This window comes from Oreochromis aureus, linkage group 11 (assembly GCF_013358895.1).
Source record: "Oreochromis aureus strain Israel breed Guangdong linkage group 11, ZZ_aureus, whole genome shotgun sequence".
Lineage (NCBI taxonomy): Eukaryota > Metazoa > Chordata > Actinopteri > Cichliformes > Cichlidae > Oreochromis > Oreochromis aureus.
In genome coordinates, this window is record NC_052952.1 from 26590554 (window position 1) to 26609916 (window position 19363).

General features: G+C 39.2%; 1 protein-coding gene across 1 annotated transcript; it reads left to right on the forward strand.

Moving 5' to 3' along the window:
• Window positions 1-225: 225 nt before the first annotated feature.
• rspo1 (R-spondin 1) lies at window positions 226-18635 on the forward strand. Its single transcript, XM_031740718.2, has 6 exons — window positions 226-670; window positions 5782-6449; window positions 8411-8605; window positions 11013-11156; window positions 11767-11991; window positions 15944-18635. The coding sequence occupies exons 2-6, from the start codon at window positions 6353-6355 to the stop codon at window positions 16120-16122; spliced, it is 840 nt and encodes a 279-aa protein (XP_031596578.1). The 5' UTR covers window positions 226-670; window positions 5782-6352; the 3' UTR covers window positions 16123-18635.
• The last annotated feature ends 728 nt before the right edge of the window (window positions 18636-19363 follow it).

Here is a 19363-nt window from a genome sequence, read left to right on the forward strand (position 1 = left end):
ATGTTTATATACCATAAATATCACAGACACAGAACTTATCTTACATTTCAGATAAAAGGTCATAAATAAAAGGCTTCACCAGTAACATCGAATACAGAAATAAATGGAAACTTGCGTTAAACAGTTACATTTAACCTACACAACACCATCGCAGGTTTTGTATCTCGGTAAAATTGTAAGGGGTGGGGCCTGTAATGCCCGCTGGCAGTGCTGGGGTTTGGATGCAAATATCGCGGCTTTGCAAGTACTTGCCTGAGTTGGATGCAGTTCGAGCTTCAAAGTGGACTTAAAACGCGCATCTCGCAGGAGCTCCAGTGCACACACGCGCACTAGAAAAGTCAGAGTGGCTAACTTAATCGGAATATAGTATATATATATATCTACAGTGTTACTGTATACTTTTTTATGTATATCATTTTTGTCGGAGGGATGGAATTTTAATCCTCTGCACATTTTCTGCCTTGTGCGTAAATCCGCCTTAAAGGCAGTTGCATCGCATTTAACGGATCATAAAAATCATGTCTTTTTAAATGATGACAGAAAAGTTGCATGGGGGTCTCGTGGAGGAGGAGTTTTTTGTGACCAAACCACTAACAGATTTTCGCTTATAAAAAAGGAAACTGAGACCCGAGCGTTCATGAACAGCATTTTCGTGGGCTCCGATGTGCAGGTGAGTCTGTTTGTTTTTCAAGGTTTTATACTTGCCGATGTCGTAGGATTGCACACACATACATATGTGTGGGTATACACACATGTATATATCACACATTAGTGTTGTATGGGTTCATTTATATGCCAGCATTTAATTTTACAAACGTTCCGAAGTTGTACAACTTAAGAGTTTTTTATTTCAAACTATTGTGAATGCCAGTGTAGATGTATTATAGTTTAAATATAATACATCTTACCTCAGTGGCACATGGAATAGACGGAACATCAGTATCCACTGAGATGATGAGACTTTTATATAAAGACTAAAATTTACCCCGGAGTATAATGAAGATTATTCTTTTTTTCTCACGCCATCTTTACGTTCCACAAATGTATTAATCTGTATATCTACTTATGGATTTGACAGCTGAGCATCACTCTAGCTGAAGAACAGCAAATAGCTTTTAACTAGAATGTGTGGTGCCCCAGAGAGAAAGTAAGTGTGTAAAGTTTATTTATAAATCTGCTTTCACAGACATGCAGCCACAAAGTGCTGTACAGCAAAATAAATAAAAGCTAGCATTAATCACAGTAATATATAACAGAAAAGCTGAACTGTGCCCAAATGAGCTGTGCAGAATCAAACCTTCAGACTGCTGGAACCGTGCAGTCTTGAGTCCTACATGAAAACTTCAAAAAAAAAAAAAAAAAAAAAAAAAAAAAGAGACAGTTTGCTTGTGCTTACATTGTGGGAAGATGCCAGAGATACTTTTGAGTGCTCTGCTCTAAGAGTTGAGTGCGTTACAACTGCTGCATATTTGACTTCTCACTCCCTTTACTCCTTAAGCCGCAGAGCAGAGGAAGTGATTACCAAAATAGCTGAGGCTTCTGTGGGTGCTGCTGGTGCAGCCAGGTGTTACGCCATACTATATGCATAGAATGAGTACAGGTTACTTATTATTCATACATTCAAACTAAAACTTAATTAGTGTATATGTGATTGTAAGTCTGGTTCTGTTTCTCTTTAGAGCCTCAGCTTCAGTAAACACTTATTTTCCCCTTTGTGTTGCAAATTTGATAATGTGAATTGGTTGGCTCAAAGCTCAGGTCTTGGCTATACATGTCAGGGATTTTACAAATATCAAAATAAATTTAGAACAAATACGAAGTTTGACTGCTTGAACTCGCCCACAAATTGCCGTTGCACTGTTTCCTGCACTCAGGAGCGACCACATTTTGGGGGCGTAAGTAAATAAATAGTCCAGAATTCACCACTAATTGCTTTTTTTATTGTCTGTGTGGCAGATGCTATGTTAAAATTATGTAATTTTGAAATTAAAGGTTTTCAGATTACTGTAAATTTGTAGTAAATGGTAAAGTTTGCCTCTAACATTTAAGTTTTTTCCTGTTTTCATGAAGGGAAAAAGCTGACTTAAATAAAATCTCTAATCGCTGCCTCTTTACTTTATTTCTTTCTGTGTTTTAGATTAACAATTGAAGACACTGCATATTCCACTATCGCCATTGCTCTATAACCTTTTCAGCAAGTCTCAGTGTAATCGAGGAATTCTGGCACACATTTTACCTACAGATGATCATTGTTCAGCACTGAGGTTGAGTTACAGGCACTTGTAACTCTGAGCTCAGAGTTGTGGCACCTTCTCGAGTTCAATAAATTCCCAGTGTGAGAGCTTCCTTTCAGTATTTGAATAATTAATAGATCAAACTTAGGACTTAAGAAAGGAGGCAATTTAATCTCCTGACTATTTGATGAGCTGGGCTTAGTTCCATTGTGCTCATTTGATTGTGGCTATTGTTGGGTAAAGACAGACTGTTAAATGGATGAGGAAGCAGCTTCAGAGAATTATTAAAGCTGAAGTGCCAGACTTTCCTAGTGAAATGACTGATTGTGATGTGGCATGTTAAAAGGGGCAGCAAAGACCTTTTTCTGATTGATGTGCTCTGTAGCCCAGTGCTTCCTCTTATCTCTGCAGCATGTGAGAGCACATATGGAGTGGGATGAGGTAGGCTTTTGACAGTTGTGGGAGTGCTGGGTGAAAGAGTCTCTGGCACATGTCTTTAGTTGGAAAGGCTGATCCAGGCTTATTATGTCCTCCAGTCACCACTCTCTAAACCAACAAACAGGTGTTGTGGAAGACTGGCTGCAGGCCACAATTTTGGCTCTTTCCTGGAAATAATGCTTTAGCTGAGAGGTGTAAGTGAGACAGTGAGTCATTAAGAATGAAGAATTAAATAAACTTAGGGAGACTTTCAACATTTTTCCCATTTAGGAAATCCGTGTCTCGTGCTCAGATCAACAAGTTGCAGATTCCGGGGCACAAATGTTTGGTGGACCCTAGCCAGCTTGTTTTGATGACCAGTTTTGTTTTTGTTTTTTCTTTCTTCAGTAATGAGGTTTATCATGCAGGAATGTGGACATGTATGTACACTTAAGGGTTTACTATTAAGAGTATTGTACTTTAAGTAATCATCAAAATACAGTTCTTTGAAGTACCTTGAGTTAAACGGAAAATGAAGCAGTCAGAGCTTTTTTGTGTTTTTTAAAACAATAATATTGGATTTAATGTACGTTTTTGCACACATACCTGCTGTTATCTTCTTTCTCTCTCATTCTCTCTCTCCCTGTCTGTCTGTCTGTTATCACCCCCTCCTTTTCATGCTTTCGGTGACTCTCGCCAAAGCCCTGCTCCTGGATGAGCATTGAAAAAAATAATGAAGTAGTCTAAGCTTTTCTCGGGAAAAACACTTTCAGGATGTGTTCATTTAGAAAGGGAATAAACTTTTTGGTTTCCATGTCCAAAAAAACAAAATAGAACTGTTCCCTGGTTATTTGGATATTTGGTTGTTAGGTGCAGCAAGGCCTCCACGGGTGATGGCAGCCTGCCCCCTTCAACCAAAGTTTCATTATGAGCTACACTGCTACGACTAATTTCTAGCTTGCAGGACATCTTACTGAATGTCTCAGCAACTTTAAAGTTAATTGCAGTGTTTTCACGTTGAACTGGCTGAACAAAAATGGAAATTTTTATAAAAATTAAGGGATCCATTTTTTTTCCTTTGATGTCCATTTCATTTAGTTTGGAAGTGCTGTATCCACTAGCTAGCTGAGTTTGGGAGAGTCTACTAGCCTTAAAGGATAGGGGAGAAAGACGCTGATAAAATCTACAGACATCTACCAATTATATCATTGCTTAAATGATAAACCCTTGAAGCTCTTTTCTAAACTGAAGGGTTTTTGTCATATTTCAGGCCTTCTTATGCCGTTGACGGAACGACAAATGACGGAACGTTCATTGTTCAGTCATTTTTGCCTGTGCAGCTATACTTGGAAAACCCCCGGAAACTATCGTAGTAGTCACCGAGCCACGCCTTTATTGTTATATACTGAGGGCTCAAAACTCGTCATTAACGGTACAGGGGAGGCCATTAAATGTTGTCTTTATGAGAGTAAGTGTTAAGAGAAAACATTTCTTGTAAGTTTTTTTCTCATTTCTCTCTTGGATCGGCCTCCAACTGTACATGGTGCCCTGGGCATGTGCCCAGAAGACCCATTGGGCCAGCCCTATCTTGAAATAATACTATCAAATTGTAATGTCTACTAAAGCAGTTTCCTCTTTTGAATACTAATTATTAGAAATGACAAATTTTGCAAGATAACTAACAGCAACTCTATTAAACTAAGTAGTAAATTAAGTAGTTTTAGTTTGTTCTTAGTGACTCTCCTTTCTTTCGTATAGCTGTGTAAATAACTTCAGTACTACATTTACTTGTGTTCATTCGTTTGAAATGAAACAAACTACAAAAAATGATATGACATTTAGAAACTGTAACACTATAGCTGTAAGTTCGATGTGCATGATCAAAATGTTTTCGTCTCCGGCCACCTAAAATAAATCTTGTGAAATTATCGAAAGGGACGAAATTATTTCATCCCTTTTGATTTGTACTTTAGCAACGGGTGTAATGTTGCCTCCTGGAATGTTTAAACACACCAAATGGCGTTGTCCTTTGTGTGATTCAGAGCCACAACCGACTCAACACCCAAATATGGTCCTATTTTTCTTTATTGAGCTGCGAGGGAGGACCTCCCATTGTTCCGATGCTAACATGTTCTGTGTGTCCTCTTCACACAAGAGCTGTAAATACAGGCAGCACATGACACTATCGAAAAAAAGATCTCAGCACCAAATATGACAAAGGCCTTCAGTCTGAGTGTGTGGTGCATTTCTCAGAAGAAACTTACTTCACTGTATTTCCAAAGGATAAACATGTTCAATTTGTTATCCAGGGCTATGTTTGTTTTGTGGGATTTGGTTTCCTTTTTGTACGACTGATCATTTGATTTATCCAGTTATGACTTTAGTTCCTCAAATTACAGAAACCACTAATGTTAAAGAGAAAAAGTATGCATCACACTGCAGTGAATGCTCTTTGGGCCAACTAAAACTTCTTTGTTGTTTAATGTTGCTGGTTTGTGCGTATAAATGCAGTGATAGCAAGCTTTTCTCTTATTGCTGGGAAACATAATAAAGCAAGTGAGACTTTGGAAAATATGAAACCTAAATATTGCCTTTCCTGCTGTGAGTTAGATTAAAGCTATTCTGCTATGTGAACAATGAAGATGTAGTTAGAGTCACCAACTGGCCGTCTTAGCTTGGCATAAAGGATGGATAAAAAGGCAAAAATTGAATATTAACTTAGTGTTATTTGCAGTTTTATGAGCGGTTAAGTGGGGTAGGGGCAATTTCCTGGCCAGGCACTTAAACTCCTAGTGTTCTTTTATAACCCTTAACCTAAAAGGTTAAGTTAAGAGGGAGGTAGTATAGCTGGTTGAATGCAAAAGACTGCAGCTTCTCATTTTTATACTGCAGATTTATAGTGATTAAGTGACATGACATTGTACGAGTGACCTTTTCACCTTTTGATCGAGCCAATTAAACCACCAGGCCACTGGCTTTAGCTTTATATTCATCTTAGAGACATGAAAAAGGTTTTGAGTTAAAGTGTTAAAATATTGATTTACCATTTCTTCAACAACTTACGTATCTATGTATCTGTATCTAGTAACAGTCCAGTTCCTCAACATGTTTCTGTCTTCTTTTTTCTCAGCACCCTCTGATACCAGCAAATGTTTATTCAACCATAGTCATAATTAGCCAGTCTTCTTTTGTCACTCTGCAACCAGATAGTCGTTGGCGATAACTGACAGCAAACCCGCCTTAAACAGCAGAGCCGCTGTTACGGATCGAAAGCTCAGCCCAAGCTTCCTGTGATGACCCTGTTGAACTCCATCACTCTGCTCTTCTTCAGTCTCTGCACAACCCCGTGACCCCGCCTCCTTCATCAACCTATAGCTGTGCCCTTTTTACTGCCTTGCCAGTGCAACCAACACCAGCGTAATGGCTCGTTGTGCCGCGGGGACATTTGGACAAGCAACTGCAGCATCACACACCACTACACAGACTTCTAGATGCGTCAGCCACTAGAGTGAACGATACAGAGAGACTGGGGAGGAGGGACAGACACACAGAGAAGGAGTGCAGTACTACAAGAGAAAGGAGGGATCATCTATCCCAGTAAGATAAGCATCCACCTGTCCCGCATAGGAAGGTGGCCCCCCCACCTGATCCATCTCGTCGCAGGGGGGGGACCCTGCATAGCCTGGAAGGCAACAGAGACTATGCAGCTGGGACTGGTGGCGCTGGCAATGGTCTTTCTCAGCTCCATGGGTCACAGTGATGTTCTGAAGCTCTCCAAGGCAAGACGGCATAGACGTGGTGAGTTCTCACTTTGTCAGTTTGTTTTGATTTCCTTTTTCTTTCATAGCAGCACTGCTGCTTCTCGTTTCTGTGGTCTGAGTCACTGTGGTGGACGCCTTATAAACATTTAACAAGCAAAGTAAAGATAACGTTTTGTTTATTTTCTCATCATTCTTATTTGTTTTTCCTAGGCGGGTTATGTTCGGTTCAGTGTTTCCCCAGAATGGCTCGTGTTTCTTCCTCTTTTTAAGATTATGCCTCTCTCAGTTTATGTAAAGCTTTTCTGGGTATTAGGGTTGTTTATAAAGGGGTTTTTGATGGATTCCCTCTCAAAGCCATCGCTCTCTTCGTGTCTGGCTCTGTGGGCACATAATGGAATGAGTACCTGACAGTTCTAGCTCTCAATTGGACCATGCTGCCGATATTGTTGTAAGCATTTTTCTAACCTCACGCAACCGCAAAGACAGTGTTCAGGTCGGCTCGCAGTATATCTCTGGCTTCAGAGCCTCAGATCTGGTATTACTGTCAGCTTTGAAATAATTCTTCCCTTACACACAAGGAGCTTTCAGCCAATGCCAAGCTAACCCCAACCTCCCTGAACCAGAATTCATATAATACCAAGATTATCCACAATAGCAGATGTGGCATTATTAAAATCACACATACTGGGAAGGAGTAGCTATTGTTTGTGTCAGTTTGTGTTAAGTCTGCTGATGTATATATAGACAGTGACGTCGTTGCAGTTCATCTAATTTAGACAGAAGGATTGAGGTCACTCGCCATATACACGAGTGCCATGCAGACTGCGACAGTCTTTTTCCCCCTAGATACTAAATAAACGTTTGCTTTTTGCACTTCTTCTTCAGTTATTTGATTTAATGATATTCGGTTTTGTTCATCCATCCCCCACAACAAGAAAATTATAATAAACAAAGGACAGAGCAACTTGTTCTGCTGCCTTTGGGCTGTTTGTTTTTCTTCTTTGAAAGGATTTTGTATCGTGCAAAGATCAGACTTGACTAATCAAAGCAGACTGATCAATTTTAACGTACCGAGAGCACAAACTCTCTACACTGTTTACCAAAAAACATTTCTTGAACTTATATCATTTACTGTAGCTAAAGATTACTCCCAAGCTACTTTTATAGTTACTAGTAGTAACAATAAGACTTGGCGGTAACTGGATAGTGATAGACTAATCTGTTCATAGAAAAACACTTTTAAATCTTTTATCGTACGAGTTATGTCAGGGAGGCGGGAGGTCAGGCTGTGTAAGATTGTGTGTATTTTTAGCTGAAAGTAAATGACTGTAAATCAACTCAGGCGACTGTTGTTTTTGTCTTAGAATGGTTCTTCAAAAATGATTTGCACTTTTACACAATTTACCCAAAATTGACTTAGATTGCCGGTTGTGCCTTTTTGGAGAATGAGGCAACTGGACTCGTCCAAGTCTGGGATTAGATTAAAGGAAATGTAAATGCATTGCAATGCTAAAATTCCTTACTTGTTCAACACATTCAGGAACTATATTTCGGACATGTCGGTCACCGTAGCATTTCTGCCCGACCCCAGTGACATTTGGCTGAATCTGAGAGGCTCTTGGTCTTGACTTTCAGCCACTGTTACCTGGATTTCTCCAAGTTAAAATCTGTTAAGGATCTCCGACAAGCAGTTGGAAGTAAACACTGAGTAACCATTCATGTCTGGCCAAACCCCCCTTAGATTAAGCTTTAACCCTTGTTTGTTGGAATATTAAATGCTTGCATGTTTATGACTCGTGAGGATGCCAAAAAAATATTGCAGTTCCTGATGTTTTTCTACTAGGCAGGTTGTTGACTTTTGGAACTTTTTTATTTCCTCATTAAAATTTATATGTGGCTGGAAACAATTTATTTTACTTTTTTTCGGTCGGTGGACCATACTGTTACCTACCTCAGTGTGGCCTTTTCTTTCTCATTGTTTACCTTATGTTTCCACAGTTAGCACTGAGGGGCCCCCATCTTGCCCCAAAGGCTGTGACCGATGTTCTGAGTATAACGGCTGCATTAAATGCAAGCCCAAGCTCTTCATCTTCCTGGAGCGCAATGACATCCGTCAGATAGGCGTGTGCCTTGCCTCCTGCCCCATGGGATACTTTGGCATGAGGAACCCTGAAGGCAACAATCGATGCACCCGTGAGTTCTAATTGTGTTGTACACTCTTGACCACAGAATGATGCAAGTGTTAGTGATATATCAACAGGATGCTAGCAGACGCTTTAACTTTGTAGATACACATATGGAATCTTGCAAAAATGCAAAAAGATCCAGCTAACTCTTTACTCTGTGATACTCAACACATCTGGTTTCAGAAAAAGCCTGCGGAAGTGTTTATCCTCGGTTCATCTTCACCTGTTTAAGTTTTGTCTTGTGTATCTTATTTGATTGTTTTACCTTTTTTCTAAATCCCTTTGTGAATCTAACAAAGTCAAACTATTATTGCTATAATAGACAGCCTCTATTTTTGCATATTTTTGCAGTTTATGTGATTTTGATGTTGTCTTACGCGATCTTGTTTGTGAGCGAATACCATGTAACGCCTCATTACAGAATGCACGCTACAAAAAAGGCGAGAGTAATATTAGAAGTAGCCACTTGGTGATAAAATCATCTGTTGTTTCTTGTTTTCATGGAAAAAGGGCAAGAAAAATATAGACTACAGCAAATTATTTCCTAATCAAAATGAATGTCAGTAGAAGTTTTAATTGAAACGGTCCTTATTATGGTTACAGACAGGTTTGGCTCATTTGGAATATGGACGAAAGCACGGTCACATTCACAGTACTTAACAAACTGACATTACTTAGTTTTAAGAGGCAGTTTCAGCAACTCCGTCTGTTGTCTGTTTCCTCTTATGTGTGGGCAGAAAACAAGACTGGAAAAAAATCCCAACCAAAACATTTGTAATGCATTGTTGTTTGTCTGTTTTTTAAGAGGATGTCTGTGTTTTCTATTTAGCCTTCATGTGCAGAGTTCATGCCAGGCCACAGTCGTGATAGTCTCGGTTTCCCTTTTACACACTTGTTATTCTGATGGAACCTTAATGTATCACGCACAGTACGGTCTGTATACATGCCTGTTTACTAAGTAACTGCGTTAAAAGGTCTTTGAATGTGAGTGTGCACTAAATCACTTGTGATTATTCTTTGCTCAGCAACATTTGACAGATTGTTTAAGGTAAATATATTGAGGGCTGCTTTGTCGTTTGATCATTACCACATTTAATGATATTCATTGCTTTAGTGACAGTGATTGCTTTGAGTTTAGTGCTGTGGTTTTCTTCTTTTCTATCAAGATGCTTTTCTTGACTGCCCGTTTTTGCAACACTTAGTATCTGTCAGCAAATGCTAAATAATGATTTCATAAACCAAAAGCAGATAAAGCTCATAATTCTGGTTATAAAGATGTAACTTTATCACGACTCGTTATTTCAGATCATTTCAGAGATTTAAAAAGCTGTAATTTTTGTAGCTATACCGAGAACATATGTCAAAGGGGTATGTATTTTTCTATTCCAGATGAGAACAATAAGATATGTTGCACTGTATTTGTTTTGCATGTAAAGTTTGTTTTATCAGTGCAAATCATACAGTTGTGTGTTTTTAGCAGATTGCAACAAATGGAATCTCATTTATAACGGTTGTTCTCAATGCGGCATTCATTCACCGTCCCAGTTTGCTGCAAAAGGCTGCTGAATTCTTTTCTGAGGCCCTCAGTGACTAACCTGGGTCATTATCCAATCATCTAACTTTATACATATCATTCCACAATGTCTTGTTACGACCACATGTCTTACATTATAAGGCTACAAACGTCAGTACGGTCAAATTTAGCTGTCAAGGGTTTGAAAATAGTAATCGGGAGACGGAAGAATCCCACTGAGGGATTCAACGTTTTATCATTTCTGATCTTGGTATCCGCAGAGTAGACATTCTTAACTTTAGCAAACATTATTACAGCAACTATAGCTATAAATATATTTTCTATACTGGGATATTTTCACCTGCCTCCACTGTTTTTCTCAGATATAATGAATAAGGAAATGCCTTTCATGATGGAGCTTGAGCTTTTGGGAGTCCTTTACGATGTCTGGTTTTTATCCTTTTATGGTTCTCATTATCCAGATTTCAAGAAGTTGGTTGTTTGAGTCAGAGATTTAATGAGACTAAGGTGTGGAGAAACCCACTTTTCCAAAAGTTAGTGCAGGGATAGACTTCTGGCTGTACTCATTCACACCCCGTTTCCAAAAAAACAAGGACTGTGGTGCATGTGTTTTTAGAGGGATTACTCCCCCTTAAAAGACCCCATCACTAATAAATCTCTCAGAGGAAATAAAATTTAAGTTCCCCTTGTCCTCAGTCTCCACAACCCTGAATGAGAACAATGAATATTCCATATTATTATTTCTACGTTAACCTCAGAAAGGTTTCAGACCAATACCAAAAATTTGAAGGCAAAATAATAACACAGTCTCCAGTCTCAACGTGACTTTAAACTGACAGATTACTTACTGGCTTTTTTTTTGTCTCCCTGTGTTTTGCAGAATGTAAAATAGACAATTGTGAAGCGTGTTTCAATCGCAATTTTTGCACAAAATGTAAGGAGGGCTTGTATTCACACAGTGGGAGATGTTATGTCAGCTGCCCTCCAGGCCAACGCACCGTCAATGAGACCATGGAGTGTGTCGGTGAGTGCTCTTTTTCCTTATATTTACTGCTTAGCAACTCACAGCAATTTGCTGGAATCTATAAACTTTACTTATCACTTAATTTCATCAGTCATCTATGTTCGGGTCTGGAAAAGCGAAGCGAACTCTTACGAAAAAAGCAAACTCTTGGGCTGTCACTTTCTGTTGTTTTATTTCTTGTGAAAATAATTCTGTCATAAGTTAGAAAACACAAAGGAAACTCAAAGCTCTCCAGGCATCTTGGCGCAGTTTTCCAGAGACCTGGAGTCTTAAGCTGCCTTTTTGGCATCACATAATGTTCTTTTAAATTAGCCTTGCTCATCCACAGTGAATATGCTGAATGGGCCCTTAAAAACGAGACTATGCTGTACAGTTTGCTACATTTTCAGGTTCCTTCAGCTTCATCAGTCTGTCCTTCTCTCATCAGAGATCAAACAAGCAAAAATTGTTTTCAGATTTACTTAAACTCATTATCCTCAGTTAAAACTGCTGAGTTGTAAAAAGCAGACCGAGAGGCTGTGAAGCAAATGTGAGCTGTGAACCATTCACTCAGTACCTTAGTGGTTTCCACATTTTTATGTACTTATTTATTTATTTTTTTTGGTCCCAGGTCAACGTGCCTCAGAGTGTGAACTGGGTGAGTGGAGCCAATGGGGTTCCTGTATGAAGAAAAACAAAACATGCGGATTTAGGAAAGGCACCCAGTCCCGGGTTCGTGTGCCCCTTCCGCAGGTTCACAGTCTGGATACCTCCCCTGCTTTTGTACCCTCGCAGACCTGTGCTGCCGAGACAGAGAGGAGGAAGTGTGTCGTGACCAAAACGCCGTGTGTGAGGGGTAAAAAACAAATACACACGCACAGAACAAATGGACTGAAGAGGATACACTTAATAAATGTCAAATATTAAAATGTTTATGCGCTTAGATAACATGTTAAAGGGCAATATTCTCCATGTATTTTATGCAATTCCTTCTTAGTCAGTATGATGATTGATGGAACCAGTACTCAACATTCAAAGGCCTGCATTCTCGCCAGTGTGTCTGTGACCCGCAGCGTGTTGATTGGGTTTGGTTTGGCAGAGTCCGCAGCAGAACACAGAATTTCTTGACTTTTCAGCATGTAAACAAAAAACTTCATCTGCGAGCCAAGCAGATGAAGGGCGGACATTACGCACTGCAAAGCTGGATAAGGATCAGAGCTAGAAAGAGCTGTTTGTTCTGAGGACTGCTGAAGCGCGAGGTTTACATGCCCATGACATGTTTGCTTGAGGTCTTTTCATCCACATAGCAGCTTGCTCTCCAGCGGGTGAACAGTCATTCTCACCAGTTAGTGGTCATTATCAGTTTTCATAACATCTTATTAAGTGCTCTTGGCCTTATTTGCTGCTACGGCTATTAAATGACAGGTCTGTTCAGTTGAGTCAAGCATCCTGAGCATACTAAATACAAAAATGCAACAAAAACAGAAATAAAGCTTATTTACATTTAAATATTTTGCTTCTTAGTCAAACAAATAAATAAGTATCAGCAGCGGCTTTTGGGGGTGATAAACCTTGCAAAAGACAGGAAAATAAGTGGATGGGTTTAACCCATGTTCCTGATTCATATCATCGGCTTTTGGTCTCTTTAGGTGCAAAGGAGTTATTGCTAATGAAATGTCGTTAGAAAGTTTCTTTGTCTTTAAATACCCCCATATTAATCTGCTTTGCATAATATGCCAATTTTCAACCGTAAACTTATTTACAAGACTTAGAGAACTGTTAATGAGCAGTATTTAAGGTCTTTATTTTTCGGTGGCACGCTTTGGGGATTTCGGGCACAGCAGCAGCATTGCATAACAATATTAATTGGCCACAGTACAGATGTTGCAACACGTAACAGATGACATGGCCTGATATATGTGAGTAAACATGGTGGAGGCTTGCGTACTCTGGTATCATTCTCTTCTTCTCCAGGGGTCTGAGTCTGAAAAACAGAACATGATCTGACACTTTCCCATAGATCTGTGGTAATGGGAAATGAGAGAGGTTGGCATGGCTCGTAACTGCTCAGTGAGGAGGGGCCGCTTCACTGGACAGGCTGTTACAGCGCAGTTTGAGAAATGAGTGGCAGATTTGCTCTGTGTGGCCAGCACCCTGGAACAAAAATTCAGCCTTGGGTTCAGAATAATACTGAATAGTGTAATATTATAAAAACAACTGCTATGTAGATTGTCGAATTTTAAGCAAAGGGTGTTTTTGGTTTCATCTGAGGAGATGAGTCGTGGAAGCTTTGTGGATGTGATTGTTCACATTGAGTAAGCTACTGTTAAATAGGTATATAAACTGAAGACACTTAATGGTGCTAAAACGTACAGGGATGAGTTTCCCTCTATGGGGTCATTCATCCGTGATGGTACCACGACTCCAATGAACTAGTTTATGTGGGTAAACTCTGCAAAAAGAGCACAGCTGTGGATTCATCTGTGGGGTGGGAGTTGGCTGGCAACTGGCTATATAAAACACAGGGGGCAGACCTTGTATAACATTAGTGATTTAGTGGTCTGCAGATCTCACGCTTTGTGTTGATTTGGCTGTGATTTTTTTTTCCACCCTTTTCCTGAAGCTTTACAAAAAGGTCTCACGCGAAAACAAAATTTTCTGGATATGTTATTTCATTTGTCAGGCAAAATTGTTTAGCTTGGATGAAGAGGAGCTGCAATCAGAGCTGTCATAAACTGATGGAGTCCGCCTTTCTTGGCTCCATTAGTGATTTGTTATAGAAGTAATTAAGTCCTTACACAGTAAGCACATCATCTCAGAGGCTGCAGTGTGTGATTGAAGACCCTTACTTAATGCCATTCTCTTTCATTGTGTCTCAATGATTTAAAGCGAATCTGTTACTTCTCAATATTAAGTGTTTATTTTAATAGTTTCTATAAAAGTCCAGAAATATGTTTATTCATTCAAGACAAATGATGAACAAGCTGGACAAACTCATCTTATGTAATTTAAGTCAACTAAACAAATGAGTTCTTAGTGAAGTTTCCACCACTTTTGGCACTAATAGCTCCAAAAAAAAGACATGTTATTCCTGTTTGTGCACTACTGTGTGGGACTGAGCCTTCTCGTTTACAGTTCAGACTAAAGTAACTGTGACATGCATGGGTCAGTGGTGGATAAATGTTATTGTGTTAGGTTTGTTCACATTCACATCAAAATTACATCACGCCCATGCACTGAATTTCACTGTAGAATTCTGCTCTTTTTCAAGTTTGTGAAATATCATGGCTTGAGTTTTTTTTTTCTACTTTTCTTTCAATTTGAACATAATTGAATGGGTGACAAATTTAAAAGTGCTGGTAGGGAGATAAACACAGACATAAAGTTACTACTGCATAGCAGCAGACAAACATGGTGGCGCCATAAGCTCTAAGTTTGTCAGCCATGTAGTGAACACTGTCCAGCCCTTGGCACGTGTCCTCTCAGCTTTCCGGATGTGCAGAGAGTCTCAACGCACAAGTTTATAACAAACACACTCCAGCGTAACTATGCTCCCTCGTATATACAAAATCAAATACTTTTCAGTGCTGCCTAAACAATAGTTGACAAAGTTAAAGTTGACAAAGTTAAACTGAAACCTGACACTAGACACAAGCCTCGTGTCCATTTGCACTTTCCGACAGCTCTTCATGTCATTGTGGGCCATTACTGGGTCCTTGACGATGTTTAACTCATTAAGCCAGATGTGATTTATGTGACAGCAAATTGTCACTTGTCTGTCCCTTCCGCTCTTACAGTCAGTACGCGTGCTGTAATTTAAAATCACCAGCCGATCTAAGCCCTTCACTTTTATGAACAGGTTTAGTGGGGAAATTAACCACACAATGATGGATGTTTGCATTTAGAGAGCAATTATGCTCTTAAAATGTGCGACTGCTGTGAATTTTAATGCAAGAGTACTAGCGGGGAGGAGACTGGGGGAGGTTTGAGTGTGTGTCAAGTGGGACAAGGGAGCGGGTGCTGAAAGAGAAATTAAACAGACTGAGAGCTTAGCGTGTGGATGACACCTATGTGAGAATGCACTTAGGTACTGCAACGCTTGTAGCTATGCTATGAAAACATCAATATGCAGCTGTTAGTAGATCCAATATTAATTACGATTACCATCTTCTTTTAGCCTGACAGCAAATGTCATTCGTTTTTTCCGGTGTTACACAGTTTTTTATTGGGACCCGACAGCATTGCAGATAAAAAAGTAAAGGGAGTATCACTGTGATTACAACCCGTCTGTATCAAGTTCCCAGGCAACACGTGCGATAGTTATGAAGATATTTTACTGAAAACAACAAAGGTGAAAGTCATGCTGATGCCACAGAAGTCAGGGAGACTCTGAAGTGATTTGCATTCTACCTCCTCTGGCCGTGAACGTCTGCACTGAAGACATGAGACTGATTCAACAGCTGTTGGGTTATTTCAGTCCAGTCGTGGACAAACTGGCTCCAAATGTTTAGATGTGTTATTTTTTGCTGGCTGCATGTTGTGCGGTAATTGCTGCTATACATATACTGTCACCATGGCTAAACATAACATTATTTTAGCTTTTGTTGTTTGGGATTTCTTGACTATGGTTTATGTCTGGTAGCCTGTATTAAAAGTTCTGATGCATAACACAACCCCTCAGGAGGTTTTTAGCCAAGCAGGAGCATTTCTATGTGCAACATTTTGTTGGGACAGATGCCTTTTTATAAGAAATACAGTAATATGTAGTATAACCACCTTTTTTTTCCTTATACATTCTTTTTTTTCAGAGAGGAAGAGTAAAGGAGACAGACAAGACGATACAAACAGGAGAGAAAGGGAGAATACACGTGAGCGAGGACAAGGAGGAGGAGGAGGAGGAGGAGGAGGAGGCGGAGGAGGAAAGCGGAGGAAAGGCCACAGCAGGACGACCACTGCTCCCAGCATCACAACCAGCTCTGTCACCTAAGCGCTGACGCCTGCTGGATGAGGCTGAGAGAAAACCAGAGACAATGCCTCGCCCAGCAGTGTCAGCCACAGACACAGATTGATGTTGAAGGAAAGGATTAATGCTGCTATGCTGCATTGTAGAAGATGCAGAGAGAACTGGAGGTTTGCTGAAACACAAAAGATTCCCTGAAGCTTTTTGAATAGCTCACCATATCTGGAAGAGACATGCTGTCTTAATGTTGGACAGCAAAGCCAAATTGAAGACTATGGTTGGACTTGATTTGTGTGATGAACTGACCCTATATCACTCTTAAACTAAGACCAGACCATGTGTTTTAAATGCAGCATTCGAGCCTGATTATGAATGAAGGGATGCCTAAATCTCCTCTGGTCCATGATGTATTTTGTTCCAGTCTGATTTTAATTACCGTCTGTTCTCCATTTGTTTTCATGTTTGTAAGAGGTGGCAGATGGATTTTCTCAACTGTCACTGTCTGTGATGTAAAGACAAAGAAAGTATTACGTCTTGGTACCTTTATTTCCTATTGTGAAAGGAAACAGAAAGAAAGGCACTGGAAATCACTTGTGGTTGCTGAGGACAGAAGTCTTCTATACAGTTAGGCTCATAATTTGTTGGACAAACACAATTTTTGTAGCACTTCATCTGTAGACCACTACAGCAGATTTTAAATCAAGTAAAAAATACATGATCAAAGTGCAGACTGTGAGCTCTGATTCAAGAGGTTTCATAAAAGTATTGCATTTACTGTTTGGAATTACAGCCATTTTTTATACATAGTTCCCCCCATTTTAAGAGGCTCAAATTCAGCCATAATTTAGATGAAAGATGCTTTTTCATACTGTTTTTAACCTTTGCAGTCAATGAATCACCAATTCTGTGCTTCCTCCCTTTAGATTCTCCATTAATCCCTTAGTGATTGTAGTCACTTTCAGTAGGTCCTTGCTTGTGAGTCTCTCTCCCTTCAGTTTTGTCTCCATTAACTGAAATGGCTACTGAAGAATATCCCATTTCTTTACCTTGAAAAACTATTGGGTTTCTTCTGTAGTAATGCTGTGGATCCTAATCCATCTGGACTGTGAAGCACCAGATCGGTTTTGCAGCTTTTGGCTGGATCTGAGTGCAGACTACAGCCCTGTACTCGTTAGAATTAGCTAAGGAGGCAGGCTCTCTTAGATGTTTTCTAGCAAAGGCTGATCTAATCTGACCTTCCGGTTCTTGGGCGTAACCAGTGATTTGCACCTTGTTGTAAACCCTCCGTATTTACTCTTGAGTGTATTTAGTCTTGAGGCATCTCTTGATTGTAGACCTTGACAATGATAAAACTACGTGCTGGCTGGTGCATTCATTCTTTTTAAGACTGTATCTCTCTAGTAGGTTTTTTGGGTTTTCAGCTTGATGATGGCATCCTTTACTTTCATTTGGACTTCATATTGAGAGTTTTGAACACAAACACACAACTCTTAGATTCAACTTCAGATCATTCATCTGTTTAATTTGCAGTGTAATATTGAGAGAACAGGCCTTCCCTGGCCATAAAACTGCTTGTCAGTCAGTACTCTGAAAATTGGGGACTGTGTATAAAAACATCTTAAATTCCTAAACAGTTAATACATTTTTTTTAACAAATGTCTTGAATTAACGCTGAAAGTCTGTACCCCAGTCACATCTTTATTGTTTGATTTAAAACCCACTGTGTTGTGTACAAAAATTGAGTCGTTGTTCAAAAACAAGCCGAAGAAAATGCAGAGGAGGATTACTGGGCGCACATCTTATATCCTCTGGTCTTTAGTCACAAACTTTTGTCATTTGATAGCTTAATGTTTGTTTTGAAAAAAAAATGTTTGTATCTGAAAATATCTCTGCACAGAAATGAGTATTTGCATGGCAAACGATTACATGTGTGTGCAAGTGTGTGTATGCGTGTGCATCTGTTTGTTTGTACCTGAAGTCTGGGTGTTTGTTTATATGCATTCCTGCACGAATTCAAGTGGTTTGATGACAGAACTTAGTTGTTTGTAGGTTTGTTGATGTTTGCACATATAGTATATGGTAATACTGATCTAACAGATTGAAAGAAAAGGGTGTGGAAAACAGCAGAAAAAATGTAAATGCACAGTGATATATTGAATACGCAGTAAATACAAGCCAATTATTACTACATAAGCCATCAAATCATCACTAATCAGTATGTTTGCAACAGGGTCTGAAGATTTTGCACAAATATAATGTTCCCTACTGCTCATATTTCAGAAGGATAATAGCATTTTATAAACGTATACTGTAAAAACTGGCTTTATGACATTGCGGATAGAGTGTTTTCCATGGGTCTGTTTGTTAAACAAGGTATTAGTTTCGGGGAAAGTTACACGCTCTATTATTCATTCATACTATGAGTTGTGATACTGAATATGTCAAGCTGTGTTTATCAACAAATTTAAAAGTATTAGTACTATCATGTATAGCTTATTCTGTGAAAGCCTAAATAAAGTTCAGATGAAGCTAACGAGCATCACTCCTACGCTCATGTTGCACCTGGTCTGTTTGATTTTAGATCGGTTGTTTTATGATTTTGTCATTAAATGACAAATAATTGCTGCTGTGGGGTTAACAGTAAAACCAAATACTGTGCGTATACTTGAATGAATTCAGTCCTTTTTACAAGGTGGCCTTATTTTCTTACTTTTAGTCTTTTTTTCACTTCCAGAAAGAAACAAAGTCAGTCCAACTCAGTAAAAGTAGTACTTTTATACAAATCTCAAGCTTAGTCAAGCTTATTCAGAAGGAACAGGATAAACAAAATATCAACTTGCCTTACAATTTTACTGATTTTGTGGTTTAACTTTGATCTTTTTAATGTAATTATGGCCACATAAACAAATGTTCCTACTTGTAATCTGCATCATGGGTGGGTTTTTTTTTAATTTTTTTTATTCCAGCAGCAGATAATTCAGTTAAGTTGGTAACATTTATATATAAAGTGTCTTTTACAGGCAAGTTGTCACAAAGCACTGCACACAAATTAGAGTAAAATAAATAAGAAACTCGAATGCCATGACAACAAGTTAAGATACAGAATAAATTAAAATCAGTATCAACAAAAACCCAAGAGTCAGCTACACATATTTGGTATAATTTGCTTCACTTCAATGTTAAGATCCTGTTCTTTTTGATGGCTGCTCTTGCAGCTCTTTTTCCAGCCTTTCAATCCAGCTGTGTTGCCTTTATTTGAGATCTCAGT

What these genes read in the sequence shown, in the direction of transcription:
- rspo1 (XM_031740718.2), top strand. Translation starts at nt 6,353, where the DNA reads ATGCAGCTGGGACTGGTGGCGCTGGCAATGGTCTTTCTCAGCTCCATG. An exon ending in GGCAAGACGGCATAGACGTG is followed by an intron (nt 6,450 to 8,410) that starts GTGAGTTCTCAC and finishes ATGTTTCCACAG; the next exon opens with TTAGCACTGAGGGGCCCCCA. An exon ending in CAAAACGCCGTGTGTGAGGG is followed by an intron (nt 11,992 to 15,943) that starts GTAAAAAACAAA and finishes CTTTTTTTTCAG; the next exon opens with AGAGGAAGAGTAAAGGAGAC.